Source organism: Cheilinus undulatus, linkage group 5 (genome assembly GCF_018320785.1).
Source record: "Cheilinus undulatus linkage group 5, ASM1832078v1, whole genome shotgun sequence".
Lineage (NCBI taxonomy): Eukaryota > Metazoa > Chordata > Actinopteri > Labriformes > Labridae > Cheilinus > Cheilinus undulatus.
This window is the reverse complement of record NC_054869.1, coordinates 45,060,948-45,077,352: the sequence shown is the minus strand read 5'-3', so window position 1 is coordinate 45,077,352 and position 16,405 is coordinate 45,060,948. Positions and strand designations below refer to the sequence as shown.

Below are 16,405 nucleotides of genomic sequence, written 5' to 3'. Positions count from 1 at the left end.
TAAGACTAATCAGCACTTTCAGAGCCTCACAGACTATTAATATTGTAGATGATTTGATTGTCTAAAGTGATTACCTTTTTCCATCATACTTTTTCATGTTTCATTTTCTGTTACATTTTATTTCTTTACTTTCCCTTTAAATTTATCGATTCACCACATAATGACATTCAAAAGGCTTTATGTGCTTCAAAAAGTATGTATAAATTGTTTGAACAGCCTAGATATGCGTTATTATTAAGAAAAGTATGTGTATTTGTTTTTTTTTTAAATTCCTTTAGTTTCTTGTTAGTGTTGCATTCAGGATCTTTGTTTTAGTATATCTGGAAAGCAATATTTTGTTTTATCTCATTTTATCCTTTTATTTAATGACATTTAATTTTTATTCAATTATTCTGAATATTAAAAGATGTGTTGAACTTGATTACATGTATTAATAATTCTATTTGATTTTATTTGTTTCATTTTATTTAATTCTTTTATTTGATTTTATTACATTTTTCTATAGGATCTTTATTATTTGATGTAATTAATTTTGCTTCATTTCAGTTCTTAATTCTTTCACTTTAGTTTGTTCCATTTGTCTTATCTTATTTATCTCTTCTTTATTTCATTTGTTTAACTTAATTAAATATGTTTTAAAAAGTAATAATTTAAGTTAATTTGATTATATTTGCTCCATTTATTTCACTATTTTATTCTTTTGTTCTGTTTTATTTTATCTTGTTTTGTCTTATAAATCTTTTATTTGTTGAACTTGATTAAAGATGTTAAATTAAGTTTTAGATTACTATATTTTATTTCCTTCATTCACATCATTATTGGTATATTCCTGTATTTTATGTTTTTTCATTCATTTCATTTCATTTAATCTTATTTTATACTTACATTTTGATTTTATGTTATTATGTTTCTGTAATTTAATTTGATTCAATTTGTTCATTTGGTTTTTTGTTTTGTTTTGTTTTGTTTTTTGTTTGTTTGTTTTTTTGCTTCCTTTCATTTTATTCTTTTTAAAAAAATTTTGTTTCATTTATTTGATATTTTATGATTTATCTTATGTAATTTTATTTGTTAAACGTGATTTAAGATCAATTTTATTCTTCATTCATTTCTTTAAAGTTTATTTTATTTTATTTTAAATCGTGAATGCTACTTCGGTTCACCCACCCGCACAGTAGGGGGCAGTAATGCAGTTAAGACGCTACCAAACATCTACCGGTAAAGACTAGAAGAAGTGGAAACACTAGGACATCAAGAAGAAGAGTACTGTTTGTTTTCATCATAATAAAAACTGTAATTTAGTTGCGGTAGATATGTGAATCCTTGAACCTCTGAGCGCGACTGGATCCTCTGACATCACATGGTGGTAGTGGCTTTAATATTAGTCTCAATTGCGTCTTTTAAAGGATTAGTGACTTAGAAGGTTGCTGTTACACCATGGAGAAGATGAGTGGGTTCCCATGAGGTGAACTTAACGGTTATAGAAACTCCGCAACTTTACTTCTGTCTGCCGTTATGTCTGCCGTGTTTTACAGTATTTTAAAATCTACGACAGGTTTGATAAGGTTTCAGGTCAGGAGATTTGGGTTTAACACTCCTCGTCTAAAAACATCTAACCTCAGTATGATGGCTCAGAAGGCAGCGAGGCTCGATGCTTCCTGCTCCAGGTGTCTGTCAGGTTCAACAGAGACTCGACCTGCTCCAGTAAAGAGGGTCTCCATCGAGGGAAACATCGGTAAGGTCGAATTTGATTTACAATATTTGAAAACAATTTCCTGACTCTCTGAAAAACAGCCCATTTAAATTTTACACAAAGTCTTAAATGGATTAAGGGTTTTGGTCAAGTTAGACACTACATTTTAGCTTAAGAGCTGCTGCAGTCTACGTCGCTATAAAATGTACCAAAACCGAAAAGTGGAACTGTTTTCTGAACAGTGTTAGGGTTCAACGAGTTGCCGTGTTAATTGGTGCCTCCAGTCCGAATGCGTCCCTGGTTGTCATAGTTACAGCTGAGCAGCACTTAAAAATCAACCAAGTATAAGTGTTGGTTGTATTATTGCTTTGCCACAAGAGTAAATCACCGCTGCTACAAACACATAGTCAGTTTATTATGATTTATCCATAACCAAACAATATTATAATTTAAGTCTATTTTTCTCTCAAGCCGTAAGAGGTAAACTTTCAAAGTTACTTAAAGTAGTAGTGAGCACTGAGCAGTTACTGATACCTGAGGGAGTTGTCCAGCGAAATATGATATTTCATTAATGTGCAAGAAAATTAAAATATGAATCTCAGACAAGGTTGTTTATTATAAGGTGTGACTTAACCTAAAGTGAAATCCAACTGCTGTTTTAGGATAAAATGTGGAATCACTCCCCCACTATGTGCAGTGGGGGAATCACCGTCATGTGAAGTCGAAGCCAAACTACTGGCTACTTGTTGGCAGAAAGCTAGAACCTCAGAGAAAGGCAGAAAGCCAGTACTCTTCCAATTTTTTTACTGCTTGATTTTACTCAGTCCTTGATGCTTTTTAAAATGTAGTGAAGTACAGTACTTCTACCAAAATATACTTATGTAAAATTAAAATTACAGATTTCAAAAACTACTCAAAAAATACAAGAACACTGGGGTGCAGATGGCCTGGTGGTGCTGGGGGTTAAGTCTGACCTGCAGACTCCTGTCCTGCATGTCTCTACCTCATTCACTCTTCCTGACTCTACCTAGTGCCCCCTTAAAAAGAAATCAGAAAATATATCTTTTAAAAAATGTACAAGTACACAAAAAGCTACTCAAATACATTGATAAGGTAAATGCAACTAGTTACTTTACACCTCTGTGTTAAAGACACAAATTTATGTCTTTATGATTTTTAGTATAATCATTCAACCTCCAACAAATATTGAAAAGTCGTATGTCTGTGTGTCATCATTCCAGCTGTTGGAAAGTCGACCTTTGCCAGACTCCTGCAGTCATCTTGTCCAGACTGGGAGGTGATGGCAGAGCCTGTCAGTAAGTGGCAGAACATAGAGAGTGGGACGTCAAAGGTAAGCACTTTTTTATCTTTTTACACCATTATTCAGAGAAGAACACGCTGACCTTCTCTATGGTGACTTTCACAGGGAACAGCTGGAGCGTCTCCACAGACGACAGTCAGCAACCTGCTACAGATGATGTATGAGGACCCTCAGCGCTGGTCGTACACATTTCAGACGTTTTCGTGTATGACCCGGCTGAGGACACAGCTGCAGCCTCCTCCAGCCCGCCTGCTCAGCTCAGAGGGAATGCCTGTACAGGTGTATGAACGCTCTGTGTACAGCGACAGGTGAGCAGGCCGGGGCCAGACATCCATTCTGTACCGCTGGTCCCATTTGGGGTGATGAATAGCCGGTCCCAGCTGTCATTGACAAGAGGGGTACCGTCAGTCAATTACACAGAGCTGATTTATCGAGACAAACAACCAGCCATGCTCACACCCACACCTACAAGCAATTTAGAGTCTCCAGTTAATCTTGGTAGCATGTTTTTGGTCAGTGGGAGGAGAAGGAGGGAATTAGGAAGAACATGCAAACTCCACACAAAAGGCCCTGTTTGACTAGGATTCAAAAATGGAACCCTCTGCCACTGCATCACCATGCAGCATTAGGATTGTTAAAATGATAAAGCAGGGGAAATACAGAAAAAATAGCTGATTGGGATACATTATTATAAATTTTTAAAGATTTCACAAATCCACTCAACAGATGGTTGGAATACTGTTTTGAATAGTGATTAAAGTTGTTGATTTCCTGCTTTCATACAGTACTATTTAAACTATTTAAATGCATGGTAAAAATATATTTTTCCTTTGCAAATTTTGAACTTTTCTCTCTGTCTTCTCAGGTACATCTTTGCTCTGAACATGTTTGAGCTGGGGTGTATAAACTCCACTGAGTGGGCTGTCTATCAGGACTGGCACTCCCTCCTGGTGGAGCAGTTTGGACACCAGGTGGAGCTGGAGGGCATCATCTACCTCAGAGCTCCTCCAAAGGTATGATCATCAGATTTAAGTGGTTAAGATAATTAATCGTACAACAATTGATGTTTTCAAGGTACCTATTTTCACCTCATGTCAGTGTAAATACTTGTGATATTGCAGCTTAACTATTCATAAATGAGCATGACCAGGTTTTTGTTACTGAAAGGGAACAGAGATATTGTACTTCTCTTGTGTTCAGAAATGTTTGGAGCGTCTGGAGCGTCGGGGAAGGGCGGAGGAGAAAGGAGTGCAGCTAGAATATCTGGATAAGCTGCACATTCAACATGAGAAGTGGCTCGTTGAGAAGAGCACAGAGTAAGCCCTGATGACATCTTGTCTATCCTATTTGAACTCTTGAGGCTTTTTGAAGATTTACTTTCTGGGCTTTTAGCCTTTATTAGAAGTGGACAGGGCAGCAGATAGTCTAGAAAATGTGTGTAAACATACAGGACAGGAGATACAGGTAGTATCTGAACTTGTGCTGCCTGCTTGGAAGATCAGCATATGTTCAAGTCCATCCATCCATTTTCTATACCGCTTATCCTGTAGCGGTATAGAAGCCTATCCCAGCTGTCAATGGGCAAGAGGCAGGGTACACCCTGGACTGGTCACCAGTCAATCACATGACTGACTTATATAGACAGACAACCAGGCACACTCACATTCACACCTATGGCCAATTTAGAGCCACCAATTAACGTAACAAGCATGTTTTTGGTGGTGGGAGGAAGCCGGAGTACCTGAAGAGAACCCACACATGCACGGGGAGAACATGCAAACTCTGCACAGAAAGACCCTGACCAAGAAACGACCTTGACCTGTGGGCTGTGCCCATATGTTAAAGTGGATCTCATGAATTAGAATTTTGTGGAAAAGTTCATTTATTTCAGTAGTTCAATTTTAAAAGGTGAACTCATATATAGATTCACTACACACGGAGTGAAAAATTAAAGGTGGTTGTTTCTTTCAATTTTGATGATTGTGGTTCACAGTTAATAAAAACCCAGAATTCAGTGTCTTAAAAATTAGAATATCACATAAGACCAATAAAAAGAATTTTAAATACAGAAATGTTGGGCTTCTGAAAAGTATGTTCATTTATTTGTTAATTTTTTTTAACCAATAATAAACAAAGTTACTGTGGTTGAAACATCACTGCAGCTACATGATAGGATGGCTAACTCACAAGGTTTAATTTTTTCAGCCCAGTGATTTATCACCTTCAGCCTTAATGTCAAGGAGGCATATTAGGGGTACATGGTGTTCCCCCAGTGCTCACTCCAGAGGTAATAACAGGTATTACAGGGGCAAGATGGGGTCAGCAAGACTGTAACTGCACAGCTTCATTCTGTAGCATTAAAAATGTAATGTTGTGATTTCACAAGTTTCATTTCCTTAAACTGAAGATCTGCAGTATAATGCCCTTGGAGAGAATTATCAGATAATGTCATAAAATCTCGACACTCTCCAGCTGATTTTAGGCAGTAACTCTGAGCATAACCTGGTTATAAATAAAACTTTTGAAATAATTGAAATCCAAGCAGTGAATTGATAACCTCCAGCAGTCTTTGTATAACAGAATACTGACTTGTCACTGTTTAAAAACGCATTTCCTAGCAGCTGTTTGCTGCTCAGCTGTAAACAGATGACAGCAGTGTGTGGTCCAGAGTGTGATACAGCTCTGCTGCGCTCTCTCTCTTTTCAGAATTCATTTTGAGAAGTTGAAGCAGATTCCTGTGCTGCAACTCGACGCCAGCGTGGAATTTCAGAGTGACCCAGAGGTTCGAGAACAATTCATAACAAAGGTTTGTTTATTTATCACTTCTATACACCGAGTGCTATGCCTGACTTAGCCACAAGAGGGCTCTGTCCTAGTGTCTCAGACTTCATTTCCTATCCTCACAGTCATGAGCTCTTTTCACATTAGCACTCCTAAATGTCTAGACACTGGGTTTGCTTAGTTTGTGGGTAGGCACCCCCTTTTTCTGTCTGAAGGGAGGGAGAAGTCTCAGGTGGCAAGATGAGGTAAAAAAGATGCCAGTTTAACATTTTTATTAATGCTACATGTACTTCCATTTATTCGCAGTATATTTGAGTGAGCTAACAAGTTAAAAGGATATAAAGCACCATTAGTTGCATGAAGATTGCACTAGTTTTTCACCTTTTCAGGATATAAACGTCATCACTGCTGCCCACTCTCTAGTAAGGCTGTCAACACCACATGCTTTAAACAATAAAGTATCCATTGATTTAATGTTTGATGGATTCAAAAAGTACAGAAGTTATGGAGAAAACAACCTAATACGCTGTCAAATTTTCAATCCAAAGCTAAGGGACAGTGCAGGGTGAGACAGGGAGAGGTAGTGCCTGCTAGTGACAAAAAAGCAGTGACACAGAGAAATATAACTCTGTTTTCTGATCGTTTCGCAGCGTTTAGACCCCAAAGAATGTAGTAACAGGACATTTTACCCTCTACCTTTACAAGCCTTCCAGGGCTGGCTGCTGAGAAGCATCCCCACTGCATGATGGTGTCACCACCGTGCTTCACAGTGGGGATGGTGTGTTTGGAGGACACTGCACATCACCACAAACACACCATCCCCACTGTGATGTGCAGTGTTTGGTGTCCTCCAAACATAGCGTCTTGTCTGATGGCCAATAAGCGCCATTTGGTCTTATCAGACCAAAGAACTTTCCTCCACTTGACCATGGAGTCTCCTACATGCCTTTTGGTGGACTCTAGTCAAGATTTAATGGGTTTTCTTCAACAGTGGCTTTCTCTTTGTCACTCTCTCATAAAGCTTTGACTGGTGATGTGCAGAGTCTCTCCCATCTCAGCTGATGAAGCTTCTAACTCCTTCAGAGTAGTCATAGGTGTTTTGGTGGCCTCTCTCACCAGTCTCCTTCTTGCACGGTCACTCATTTTACGAGGACAGCCTGATTTAGGCGGATTTACACATGTGCCACATTCCTTCCATTTCTTGTTGATGGATTTAACTGAACTCGGGGGATTTTTAGTGCCTGGGACTTTTTTGTATCCATCCCCTGACTTCTCTGAGTTGCTTGGGGTGTTCTTTTGTCTTCATGGTGTAATGGTAGCCAGGAATACTGATTAACCAGTGACTGGACCTCCAGACACAGGTGTCTTTATACACCTGATCTCCATTTCACTAATTGTGAGACTACTGGCACCAATTGGCTGGACCTCTGTTGAATTGGGTCAGTCACTATAAAGGGAGTGAATTTTTATGCAGTCACTTAATTTACCTTATGCATATTTTTGTTTAGTTAACATTACTTTGGAGAGATTTGTTTTGACTTTGACATTAAAGAGTTTTTTTGGTGACTTTTTTGTGTGAAAAAAGCCAAATGATATTGACTGATTTTAAAAATCAAATAAAGGATAAAACATCCAAGAGAGTGAATACTTTTTATTGGCACTGTATCTTTTTTTGGGTTTATGATACTGTTAGGTATCCCACCCCCCCACCGCCCACCTTCTATTCCTAATAACAGGATGGCAAATGTTGCTGAGGTATCGAATCAGATATTGCTTGTTTGTTTTTTCCTAGTATCCTATCAAAACTCGGTCTCTTGCAGTGAATCTTCCACTTAATGTCATTTTATTAGGGGGCTGGCGTGAAAATGTCTGGCCAAGGTTGGGATGAAAATATCTGGCTGCTTGTGTTCACACATGCAGCTTTCCTGGAAATTTTCAGGAGTTTAGTGCATGTGTGAAAATGGTTGCTATACACATTTTTGCTCTGGTGTTGCCCATGTCTGATCCATGCTCATCTTTCTATTCACAGGTAAAGAACTTCTTCAACGCTTTATGAAAGGACAACAAGTTTAAAAGATGAAACCAATCAGAGCTCAGACAGTCAAGTGTGTTCTCCTGAAGGAAATACGTTTCAAAGATTTTTGATAAGCCGTAGTATCCCCAGGACCATGACCTCAGTCCATACATGGACTGACCTTTGACCAATTTGTTACTTCTAAACTTATATGCTTGTTTATTTGTATGTTGTGATGTTCACTGTGTTGTTGAAGTTCTCCATTCATCGTATTTTAATTTCATTTGAAATGGAAAGAACTGTTTCTCTCTCAAACACAACAATACACCTTTAAAGTGAGTAAAATGCAGATATTATTGTGATTTTACATCCTCTGTATATGTTAGGGAACAAAGTTTACTGAGCAATGTTTTCTACTGTGGAACCAATGAAAAAGAAGTTTGTATTGAGAGATTATTGTCATTAAAAAGTGCTTTTTCATTTTCTTGTGATGTTCTGTGTCATTTCTCCAGCCTTTTATATTAGTGAAATCCTCCCCAGTCTTAACAGAAAGGTGCTAATGGTCGTACAGCGTTTTAAGTGTTATTTGTTAATGGATTTTAACATTTCAAAAGGATTAGGCTTCCCCAAAAGGTAGAGCCCTCTGACAGGACAATGACCTTGGCTAAATGTTTTCTTTCTCCCCTCCCTGTGATGTGCTCTGGTGATCAGAGGGGCTCTTCACATGCCTAGAGTGGTCTGGGGTCATCAAAGGGCAGCTGTCCACTATAAAGAGGCGTCTGCATGGAGCATCATTTCAGCCTGAAGCCAGCTGGAGGAAGGACGCACATCTCTGACTCTCTCTCCAAATGTTCTGACTAAAAATGAAGGCCACTGTTTTCTGCACGTTCCTCTTCTGCTTTTGTGTGGTTGTTTCCTCCTCTCAGATGCAGAGGTATCGCTCAGGCCTTAAGACCACAAATCTGACCCTGAATCCTCACAGCAGATACCCTCTGTACATGATGCAGCTGTACCGCTCCTTCAGGGCTGTTGATTCCTCGCCGTCAGACTCCATCAACACCTTAACGACAGGAGGTGAAGACCTGTCAGCACAAGGTTCTGATTCTGTCCTCAGTCTTGTAGCCAGAGGTGAGTAAACCCCTCAAAGTATTTTATTTTCTTTCTATTATATATATGGCTAGACAATATATCAAGTTTTTAAGATGTACAGATGTATTTTGAAGGAGGTATACAGGAAGCCAGTATCATTTGATGCCAGGAATGTTAAGCAAAATAGATATGTTACCAGCAATAACATACTTAAATACCACAATTATTTATTCCCTATTTAGCCAAATTGGCTAAATAGGGAATAGTCTTTTATTTTATTTTATTTTGAAGTCTTTTATCATCATTAAAAATGATTGATTTTGAAACCTGTTTGATACTGTGGCAGCAAAATAGAACTTCTAGACATCCAATATTATGTGATTTATTGATTTTGATTATCAAAAATAGCAGGCAAATTCCTGCACAGTCTTAATTGCTCAAATTTTTAGCCAAATTTGGAGACATTAGGTGAATCTTGCAAAATAAAAAGCAATTTTATTTATCGCTCTGTCCTCCAGGCTAAGAAGATCCCTGAGTTTCTGTACTCTTTGATACAAGCAATCTATAAAAAGATGAGAAAAATTATGTTACCTATGACTTTGTCAAATTAAGACATTTGTAAGAGTTTGTTTGCAATTTTTGATAATTAAAAAGAAAAAATACCCAATATTGTGTTTTATAATGTTTTTGGTCATGCGATGTCAAACCGGTTTCTTTCTCAAATCTTTAGCCGTCCCAAATACACAGAAATGTTGAAGGGGTTTTGTACAATTTTGACAGTGTCTTAGAGTTTTTCTGCAACTTTGATGGTATAAAACAATCCAGTATTTGCTGTCCAGGACTTCTATTTTTGATGCTGTGGTATCAAACAGGTGTCAGTTTGGTTTAGTTTTTACTAGAATCGCACCAAAGTTTCTTATTCCGGTACTGTGACAGTCATTTACAGTTTCTTTACAGTAAAAATATTGAGATTTGGTCCATGTTGGGCCCATACCTCAATGATATGTATCCCATTCTTGTCTGTCAAACTCTCCTCAGTGTGCTCAGTTTTGCTGCAGCTTTCTGTGTGTTATCTGAGTTATCAGACCCTCCCTCTTTACAACCCTCCAAGTGTCAAAATGCTTATTGGACTTAAAAGGCTCCCTGTGTTTTATGTGAGAGGGTGTGTATATTAGCCCTCAGACGTCCTTGCACAGGGGGGTTCAATACACATCCTGTCCTGCTGCCCCTCCTGTTGCTGTGTTTTGACATTTGTCCAGAGATCTGTGTGTTCTGAATTTGGACTGATCAATATGGACCAAATCTGATATTTTATATTGATCAAATCTCTATTATTTTAATGATCAATGGTATCAAAAAGGACTGAAACTTAATGTTCTCCAGTAATATTTTAACTAAAAAGAGTAAGAGACCACTGTCTTAATTGTACAAATATGTGTCAACATTTGGAATAGAATTGAGTAAAGGTTTCCCTCATTCCTCACCAGTTCCATCTATTTTTCCAAATGTTGCATATATATATATTTGTTTAATTTAGTCAGTGTGCAGGAGTTTTCCTGCTATTTTTTATGATTACAAAATATAGATTACCTAATGTTAGATGTTAGGACTTCTATGTGTGTTAAGCAGGTGTCAATAACATTTGATGTTTAATTATATTGTAAATGCTCCTGAAGTAAAGCAGCTAAATAAAATCATTATTCCCCATTAAAAATTAAAATTTTGGGTGAGTATAAATGTTAGTAGTTCTTATTGTAAATGATCTTTTTACTATAAACAGTGTTGTCTTACCCTATATCTCTTTGGAAATATGCATATTTATGTCTTGCATATATTGCTGTGGCCTTCTCTGGACCATCCAGACCTGGGGTATTATCTGGGCCGATTTTGGCATTTAGCTGATAACCTTTATCTGCATTTATTTTTGACCAGTCAATGGTGAAATACATATATTAAAAAGTGTGCTACTTTGGCTCTGTTGGGAGTTTTGTTTTCCCTTCTGGCTCTGTTTTTATCCTCCACAGTCTCTCTAATGGCCCACTAACAGCACTATCTGATTGGCTATGTCATGCAGGTGATAGTCATTTTCATCTTAAGTAATTTGTAATGTAGTAGTCCAGTTTTTTGAATGACCGATTTACATTCTGTCATCACCTATTTGTGTTGTAGACACTTGTCAGTTCCACATATTGGTTATCGGTCTCATGAACTATTAATAATCTTCATCTGTATCTGTGATGCCCCTGGTCCAGATTGCTGAAATTTCAACTTTCTTTTTTGCTCATTTCCAGGTTGCCATCAAGTAGGACAAAGATGGACAATCACTTTTGACATGTCATCAGTCTCCACCAGTGATCTGGTTCAGTTGGCAGAACTTCGGATCAGACTTCCAGTGTTCTCTGGCTCCAGGCGGGCCACAGTGGATTTATATCACTCCAGAAAACAGAGCTGTGACCCTCAGAGTGCAGCGTGCCACCATGAGGAGATTTTCCTGGGGAGTTTTGCCACATCTCCAAGCAGCTCAAAATCTTCCTGGAAGGTTTTTAACGTGACTGCTCTGCTGAAGTACTGGCTCTATCAGGGAGACAGGGTCTCAGGACTGGAGGCTTCAGGAGAACTGGCGGAAGATCAAGGAAGTGGACATGGAGATGCAGGAGAAAGCAGTGGAAAGTTTGAGAATTTTGGATTAAGGCAGAGAATTCATCCAACTGCAAACCGGGTCATGATGGTGATCTTCTCCAAACACAACCTGCCACAGGAAGGCCACACAGCATACAGCCTCATTCACATTGTGGAGAACTCAAAGTATGTGACCATGGACAAAGTGAGCAGGGACAGCCAGAGTCGACGCCACAAAAGGAACAGGATGGAGAGAATGAGGGTGACGGATGGAGATTCTTCTATGGCTGCACCAGCACCACCACCTGCAGTAGAGACTGCTCAGAGGCAGCTGTGTCGGAGGGTGGACATGTGGGTGGACTTTGACCACATTGGCTGGGACGAGTGGATCGTTCACCCAAAGCGCTTCAATGCGTACCGCTGTGAGGGGGATTGTCCTTCACCACTGGATGAGTCCTTCCATCCCACAAACCACGCTTACATGCAGGTGAGACTCCACTTCTATTCTTTTCAACTCTGCAGAAACTTCACATAGAGTCCTAAGTTTTCTGTTTTGTTTTTTTTTAGCTGGGTTATTCTTGTAATTGTTCTTAATATAAAAAATATGGATAAATCATAAGTGAAGTTACAGCTGATGCATTTCAGTTACAACTGGTGTTGTGTTAAAGCATAACCACTCAGTTCGTTAACGCACAGGTAAGTCGAGCTATGGTTATACATAGCTCAGCTGAAATATTTAACAGGACTGCTGCTACCAGTACATGCATCAAGGATTAACTGATTCATCGATGGGAGTCTGTCTGCCTCACTGCGCTAGTTATTGTGCAAGCAATATGCTCCCTTTCAGCTAGTGACTGTGGACCTGTTGACTGTGCTAACAGGTTAGCAAGCAGCTAGCCGGCTCTATGTCAAATAGTGAAAACATGGACAAAATTTACTGCTCTGCACATTTTGTACATACTCGCCACTTTACTTCTGGTAAAAATGGATTAGAGGCATTTGCCCTAGCTTATGGCAAAAGCTGAAGGTAGACAATGCAACTTATGTGATGCTTAGCATTTATGTTTGATGACTTTTGGGTCAAATACAGATGTGGAGACATGCTAAGAACTAGGGATGGGACCGATCCAATCCAATATCGGTATCAGGTCCGATACGGATGTAATTAATAGATCAGATATCTGACTGACGGCGCCGATCCAAGTGACTGATCCAAATCCATCCTACAGTTTGCAGTAGACCATGAACGCACCACAATCTAACGCGAGACAGTCTGTGAGTAGCTAAGCTAGTATTAGTTGGGGATGTTCTTAGTGTTATAAACTTAGTCGATTAAACATAAATCTATGATAAGTTATTAGTTTAACCGACTGTTAAAGTAGTAGTTTAACCTACTTGAGTTTTGCTATTTAGGGTAAGCATTGTTGTTTATAACTTACACTCAGTTGTTGTTGTTTTTTGGATAATGTTGATATTTATTTTTTAGTAGTAGGTCAAATAAATTTGTTTGGAATACATTTAAATTCAATTTTTTTTTCTTTTTTTTTTAATAAGAGGAGCTGGGTGGTTTACTACAGCCTCATGTAACCTCACACATTATACCAACAACAATAATAATTGTTAAAATATATATATATATTATATATCGGAATCAGTATCAGTATCAGCACATATTTATCGGAATCGGATCGGAACTGAAAAACAGTGGATCGGTACATCCCTACTCAGAACACCAAGGCCGGACTGATCCAGTTGTAGTGAATACATACAAGAATAGATCAATCTCCAGCTTTATCTATAAGTGTTAGTTCGACTTTGCAAAGTTGAATTTGGTATGATTTCATTTGGACTAACATGTTAACGTGCACTTTGAGGTTGCTTTCACACCAGAGCTGTTTGGTCCTCTGTAAATGAACTCTGGTGTGGACCAAACAACAGAACTCTGGTCCACTTAAAAAAGGGGGTCTTCATTCTGCTTCCAAAAGAACCCTGGTGCAATACTGATTCATCCATCTCATGTAAAGAATAATAGGCAGGATTGCTCGCTACCTCTTTGCTGCTCATAGTGACACCAAAGCAAAAGCAGAACCTGGAGCAGCTTGAATTTGGCATATTTTCATTGTTTATGTGGTTAAAAAAAGCCAGCAGGAGATGGATTTCCGGTTTCTGTTTTGGCCAATAGATAAGCCATTTTCATCTGCTTCCTCGCCTTCTTTTCTTCTTCAGTACTGTTTGTTTTGGACAATAGCCCCACAAATAAACAGCCTCTTGGCGCTCTCCAGACTGGTTAGTTTGACCAAGCACTGTGTGATTGCAAAACAAGACCATATGAAAGTGCAACAAAGTGAAAAAAAAGAATGTAAAAGTCCAGTTTTTTTGGATTAAGACAATAGTTCAACTTATTTTTTTTAACTATATATATATATATATACTGTTGTTTATATGGGTCCACTCAGTAGTGTCATGGTGGATCGTACCACCACAGCACCACTGATAAGGGGGTTTCCAGGGTATCTCAGGCCTGCATTAAGGATGTGATTAAAGATGAAGTTTTTGGCATTCAAATACAATTTTGACTGCACTTATGTACGTTTGTTCATACTGTGGATTAATAATGCATCTTCAGTGTCAAACTGATATCAGAACCCACTTCCCTGCCTGCAAACAACAACCCATATATCATTTCCCTGGCTCTCTTATCTCGGCTTGGTATCTCTATATGCTGCGTGCATAGAATCTGCTTGTGATAAGAATGAATGGGCTTGAATTAGCCTCAAGCTAAAAGGCTAGCAGTGCCTCTTTAACAGCTTTTCTCCTTCATGCTGTCATAAACATACTTCAGCAAACAAATCCTTTGAAGTACTGGTAAGACTGTACTGACAATTCAAGATGACAAGTTTAAAGGGAGTTGTGATGTGTAGTTCCTGGATGAGCCGGAAGAGCAGGCTCCCGTTTGAGAGATGGTTTCCTCTTTTCCATTTTTGTTGTTTTAAGAAATAATAAAGGCAAAATGTTGCTAAATAAAGGGCTATTTTTTTTTAGCTGAAAGATTGGCATTTATTACTTAGCAGTGCCAGATAATCCAGATCTCCATTAAGAGCTACCGTTTCTCTCACTCTGAGTGAGGCTGGACAGAAATAAAGCCATTTTTGATGTGCTTGGAAACACACAGATCATGTCAGTTGACAGGATGGTCTTTAATGTGTGCAAGTACTCATTGTGTCCACACAACCAATCCAATCCAAACCACCTCTGTATGCAGTCTATCAGAAATCAAACTGTCTTCAGTCTGCATTGAGGTTCATGCACACAAAGCATCAAGGATTACCACTTGGTATCCAAATAACAGATGTTAATCTTTGTTGATGCATTGTATTAATGGGGTGTTTGGACTTTGCCCAACATAGATGGAACAAACTGTGAGCCTAAATCCTCAGGAAGATATTATGTTTCGAATTAAAGGGATACTTCAACATTTTGGCAAATTCGCCCATTGCCATAATTCCTATAGTCTTAGTAATAGGTCCGTTTCCGTTAGTTGTCGGTGCAAGCTGTTTCTAGATCTGGGGGGACTGATATACCAGCTGCAAAGCTAATGCTATGTAAGCAGATGGTATTTTTTGCTTTCCCTCATCAAACTCATCAAATACACAATCCAACAACTCCAAAACGCTCTCGGGGACAAGTTGTGACCTGCACATTCACCACGCTATGAAATAATAACCTATAATTTTGTAACATTACGACCAATAAAGCAAATACTTGGAACTATTTCTTGAGTAAACCACTGGGCGGAGCGACACAGTGCAGCAGGCATGTCTGGAGTGTAGTTCCGGCTTTGCATTTACCTTAAAACATCTCCGTCTCGTAATGTTCCATAATAATTTCATAGCGTGGTGAATGTACAGGTAACAACTTGTCCCCGAGAGCGTTTTGGAGTTGTTGAATTGTGTATTTGATGAAATTGATGAGGGAAAGCAAAAAATACCATCTGCTTTCATAGTGTTAGCTGTGCAGCTGGTATATCGGTCCCCCCAGATCTAGAAACAGCTTGCACTGACAACTAAAGGAAACAAACCTATTACTAAGACTATAGGAATTATGGCAATGGGCGAATTTGCCAAAATGTTAAAGTATCCCTTTCAGAAGCAGAATCCATTACGAAAAAGCAAGACCAGCTGGTTAATCAGTATCTGTTAGGAAAATAAGACTATGTTGCTGGGGACTTCAGCACACTATATTTAACAATGTAAGGCAGACAGAGCAGATATACAATTTGAGGATATTTAAATATTGATATAGTATGTTTTTAATGTCTTCAGCTGTCTTTACTGCTCTTGTTATTTTAAATGTTCTGGTTTTAACTCAGAGCACTGAGCGGTAGAGCACTTTGAGTGGCTTTGTGTACGAAAGGTGCTCTATAAATAAACATGCTATGCCTTCAGAAACATCTCAACAACCCAGTTTTTTTCTGCTCTTCTTTATGTGAATTATTTTTGTCTTTTTCAGAGCCTTCTTCGTCATCACCATCCTGATAGAGTGTCCTGTGCGTCTTGCGTGCCAACACGCCTCAGCCCGCTCTCCATGCTCTACTATGAGAGTGACGACCTGGCCGTCCGGCATCACGAGGACATGATCGTAGAGGAGTGTGGCTGTCACTGAAGGATGGATAGAGCATGAACTATTGCTGTGTGACTGTAAACTATGTTTAAGAACCAAAAGGACAGTGTTAGTCAAAGACTTTTACAGCAAATGATTGGACTTAACAGTTTTGTGTGCATGAACATTTTTCATCCATGCTGGGTGGGTCATGGTAGTAATGCAATGTTTAAAGTTTATTCTATTTATACATCATAATGTATATTTTGTACATATATATATAGAAAAT

General features: G+C 38.6%; 2 protein-coding genes across 2 annotated transcripts; both read left to right on the top strand.

The window, feature by feature from the left end:
- Nucleotides 1-1,245: 1,245 nt before the first annotated feature.
- dguok (deoxyguanosine kinase) lies at nucleotides 1,246-8,287 on the top strand. Its single transcript, XM_041787722.1, has 7 exons — nucleotides 1,246-1,735; nucleotides 2,935-3,044; nucleotides 3,120-3,322; nucleotides 3,880-4,027; nucleotides 4,215-4,330; nucleotides 5,721-5,820; nucleotides 7,825-8,287. The coding sequence occupies exons 1-7, from the start codon at nucleotides 1,516-1,518 to the stop codon at nucleotides 7,849-7,851; spliced, it is 924 nt and encodes a 307-aa protein (XP_041643656.1). The 5' UTR covers nucleotides 1,246-1,515; the 3' UTR covers nucleotides 7,852-8,287.
- Nucleotides 8,288-8,672: 385 nt separating this feature from the next.
- On the top strand, nucleotides 8,673-16,179 carry spaw (southpaw). The gene is made up of 3 exons (XM_041787438.1): nucleotides 8,673-8,937; nucleotides 11,190-12,004; nucleotides 16,027-16,179. The coding sequence occupies exons 1-3, from the start codon at nucleotides 8,673-8,675 to the stop codon at nucleotides 16,177-16,179; spliced, it is 1,233 nt and encodes a 410-aa protein (XP_041643372.1).
- The last annotated feature ends 226 nt before the right edge of the window (nucleotides 16,180-16,405 follow it).

Excerpts from the sequence above, each read along its gene's own strand:
- dguok (XM_041787722.1), top strand. The coding sequence starts at position 1,516 with ATGTCTGCCGTGTTTTACAGTATTTTAAAATCTACGACAGGTTTGATA. Across the intron at positions 3,045-3,119 it reads TAGAGAGTGGGACGTCAAAG|GGAACAGCTGGAGCGTCTCC; the intron begins GTAAGCACTTTT and ends TGACTTTCACAG. Across the intron at positions 4,331-5,720 it reads CTCGTTGAGAAGAGCACAGA|AATTCATTTTGAGAAGTTGA; the intron begins GTAAGCCCTGAT and ends CTCTCTTTTCAG.
- spaw (XM_041787438.1), top strand. The coding sequence starts at position 8,673 with ATGAAGGCCACTGTTTTCTGCACGTTCCTCTTCTGCTTTTGTGTGGTT. Across the intron at positions 8,938-11,189 it reads CCTCAGTCTTGTAGCCAGAG|GTTGCCATCAAGTAGGACAA; the intron begins GTGAGTAAACCC and ends GCTCATTTCCAG. Across the intron at positions 12,005-16,026 it reads CAAACCACGCTTACATGCAG|AGCCTTCTTCGTCATCACCA; the intron begins GTGAGACTCCAC and ends TGTCTTTTTCAG.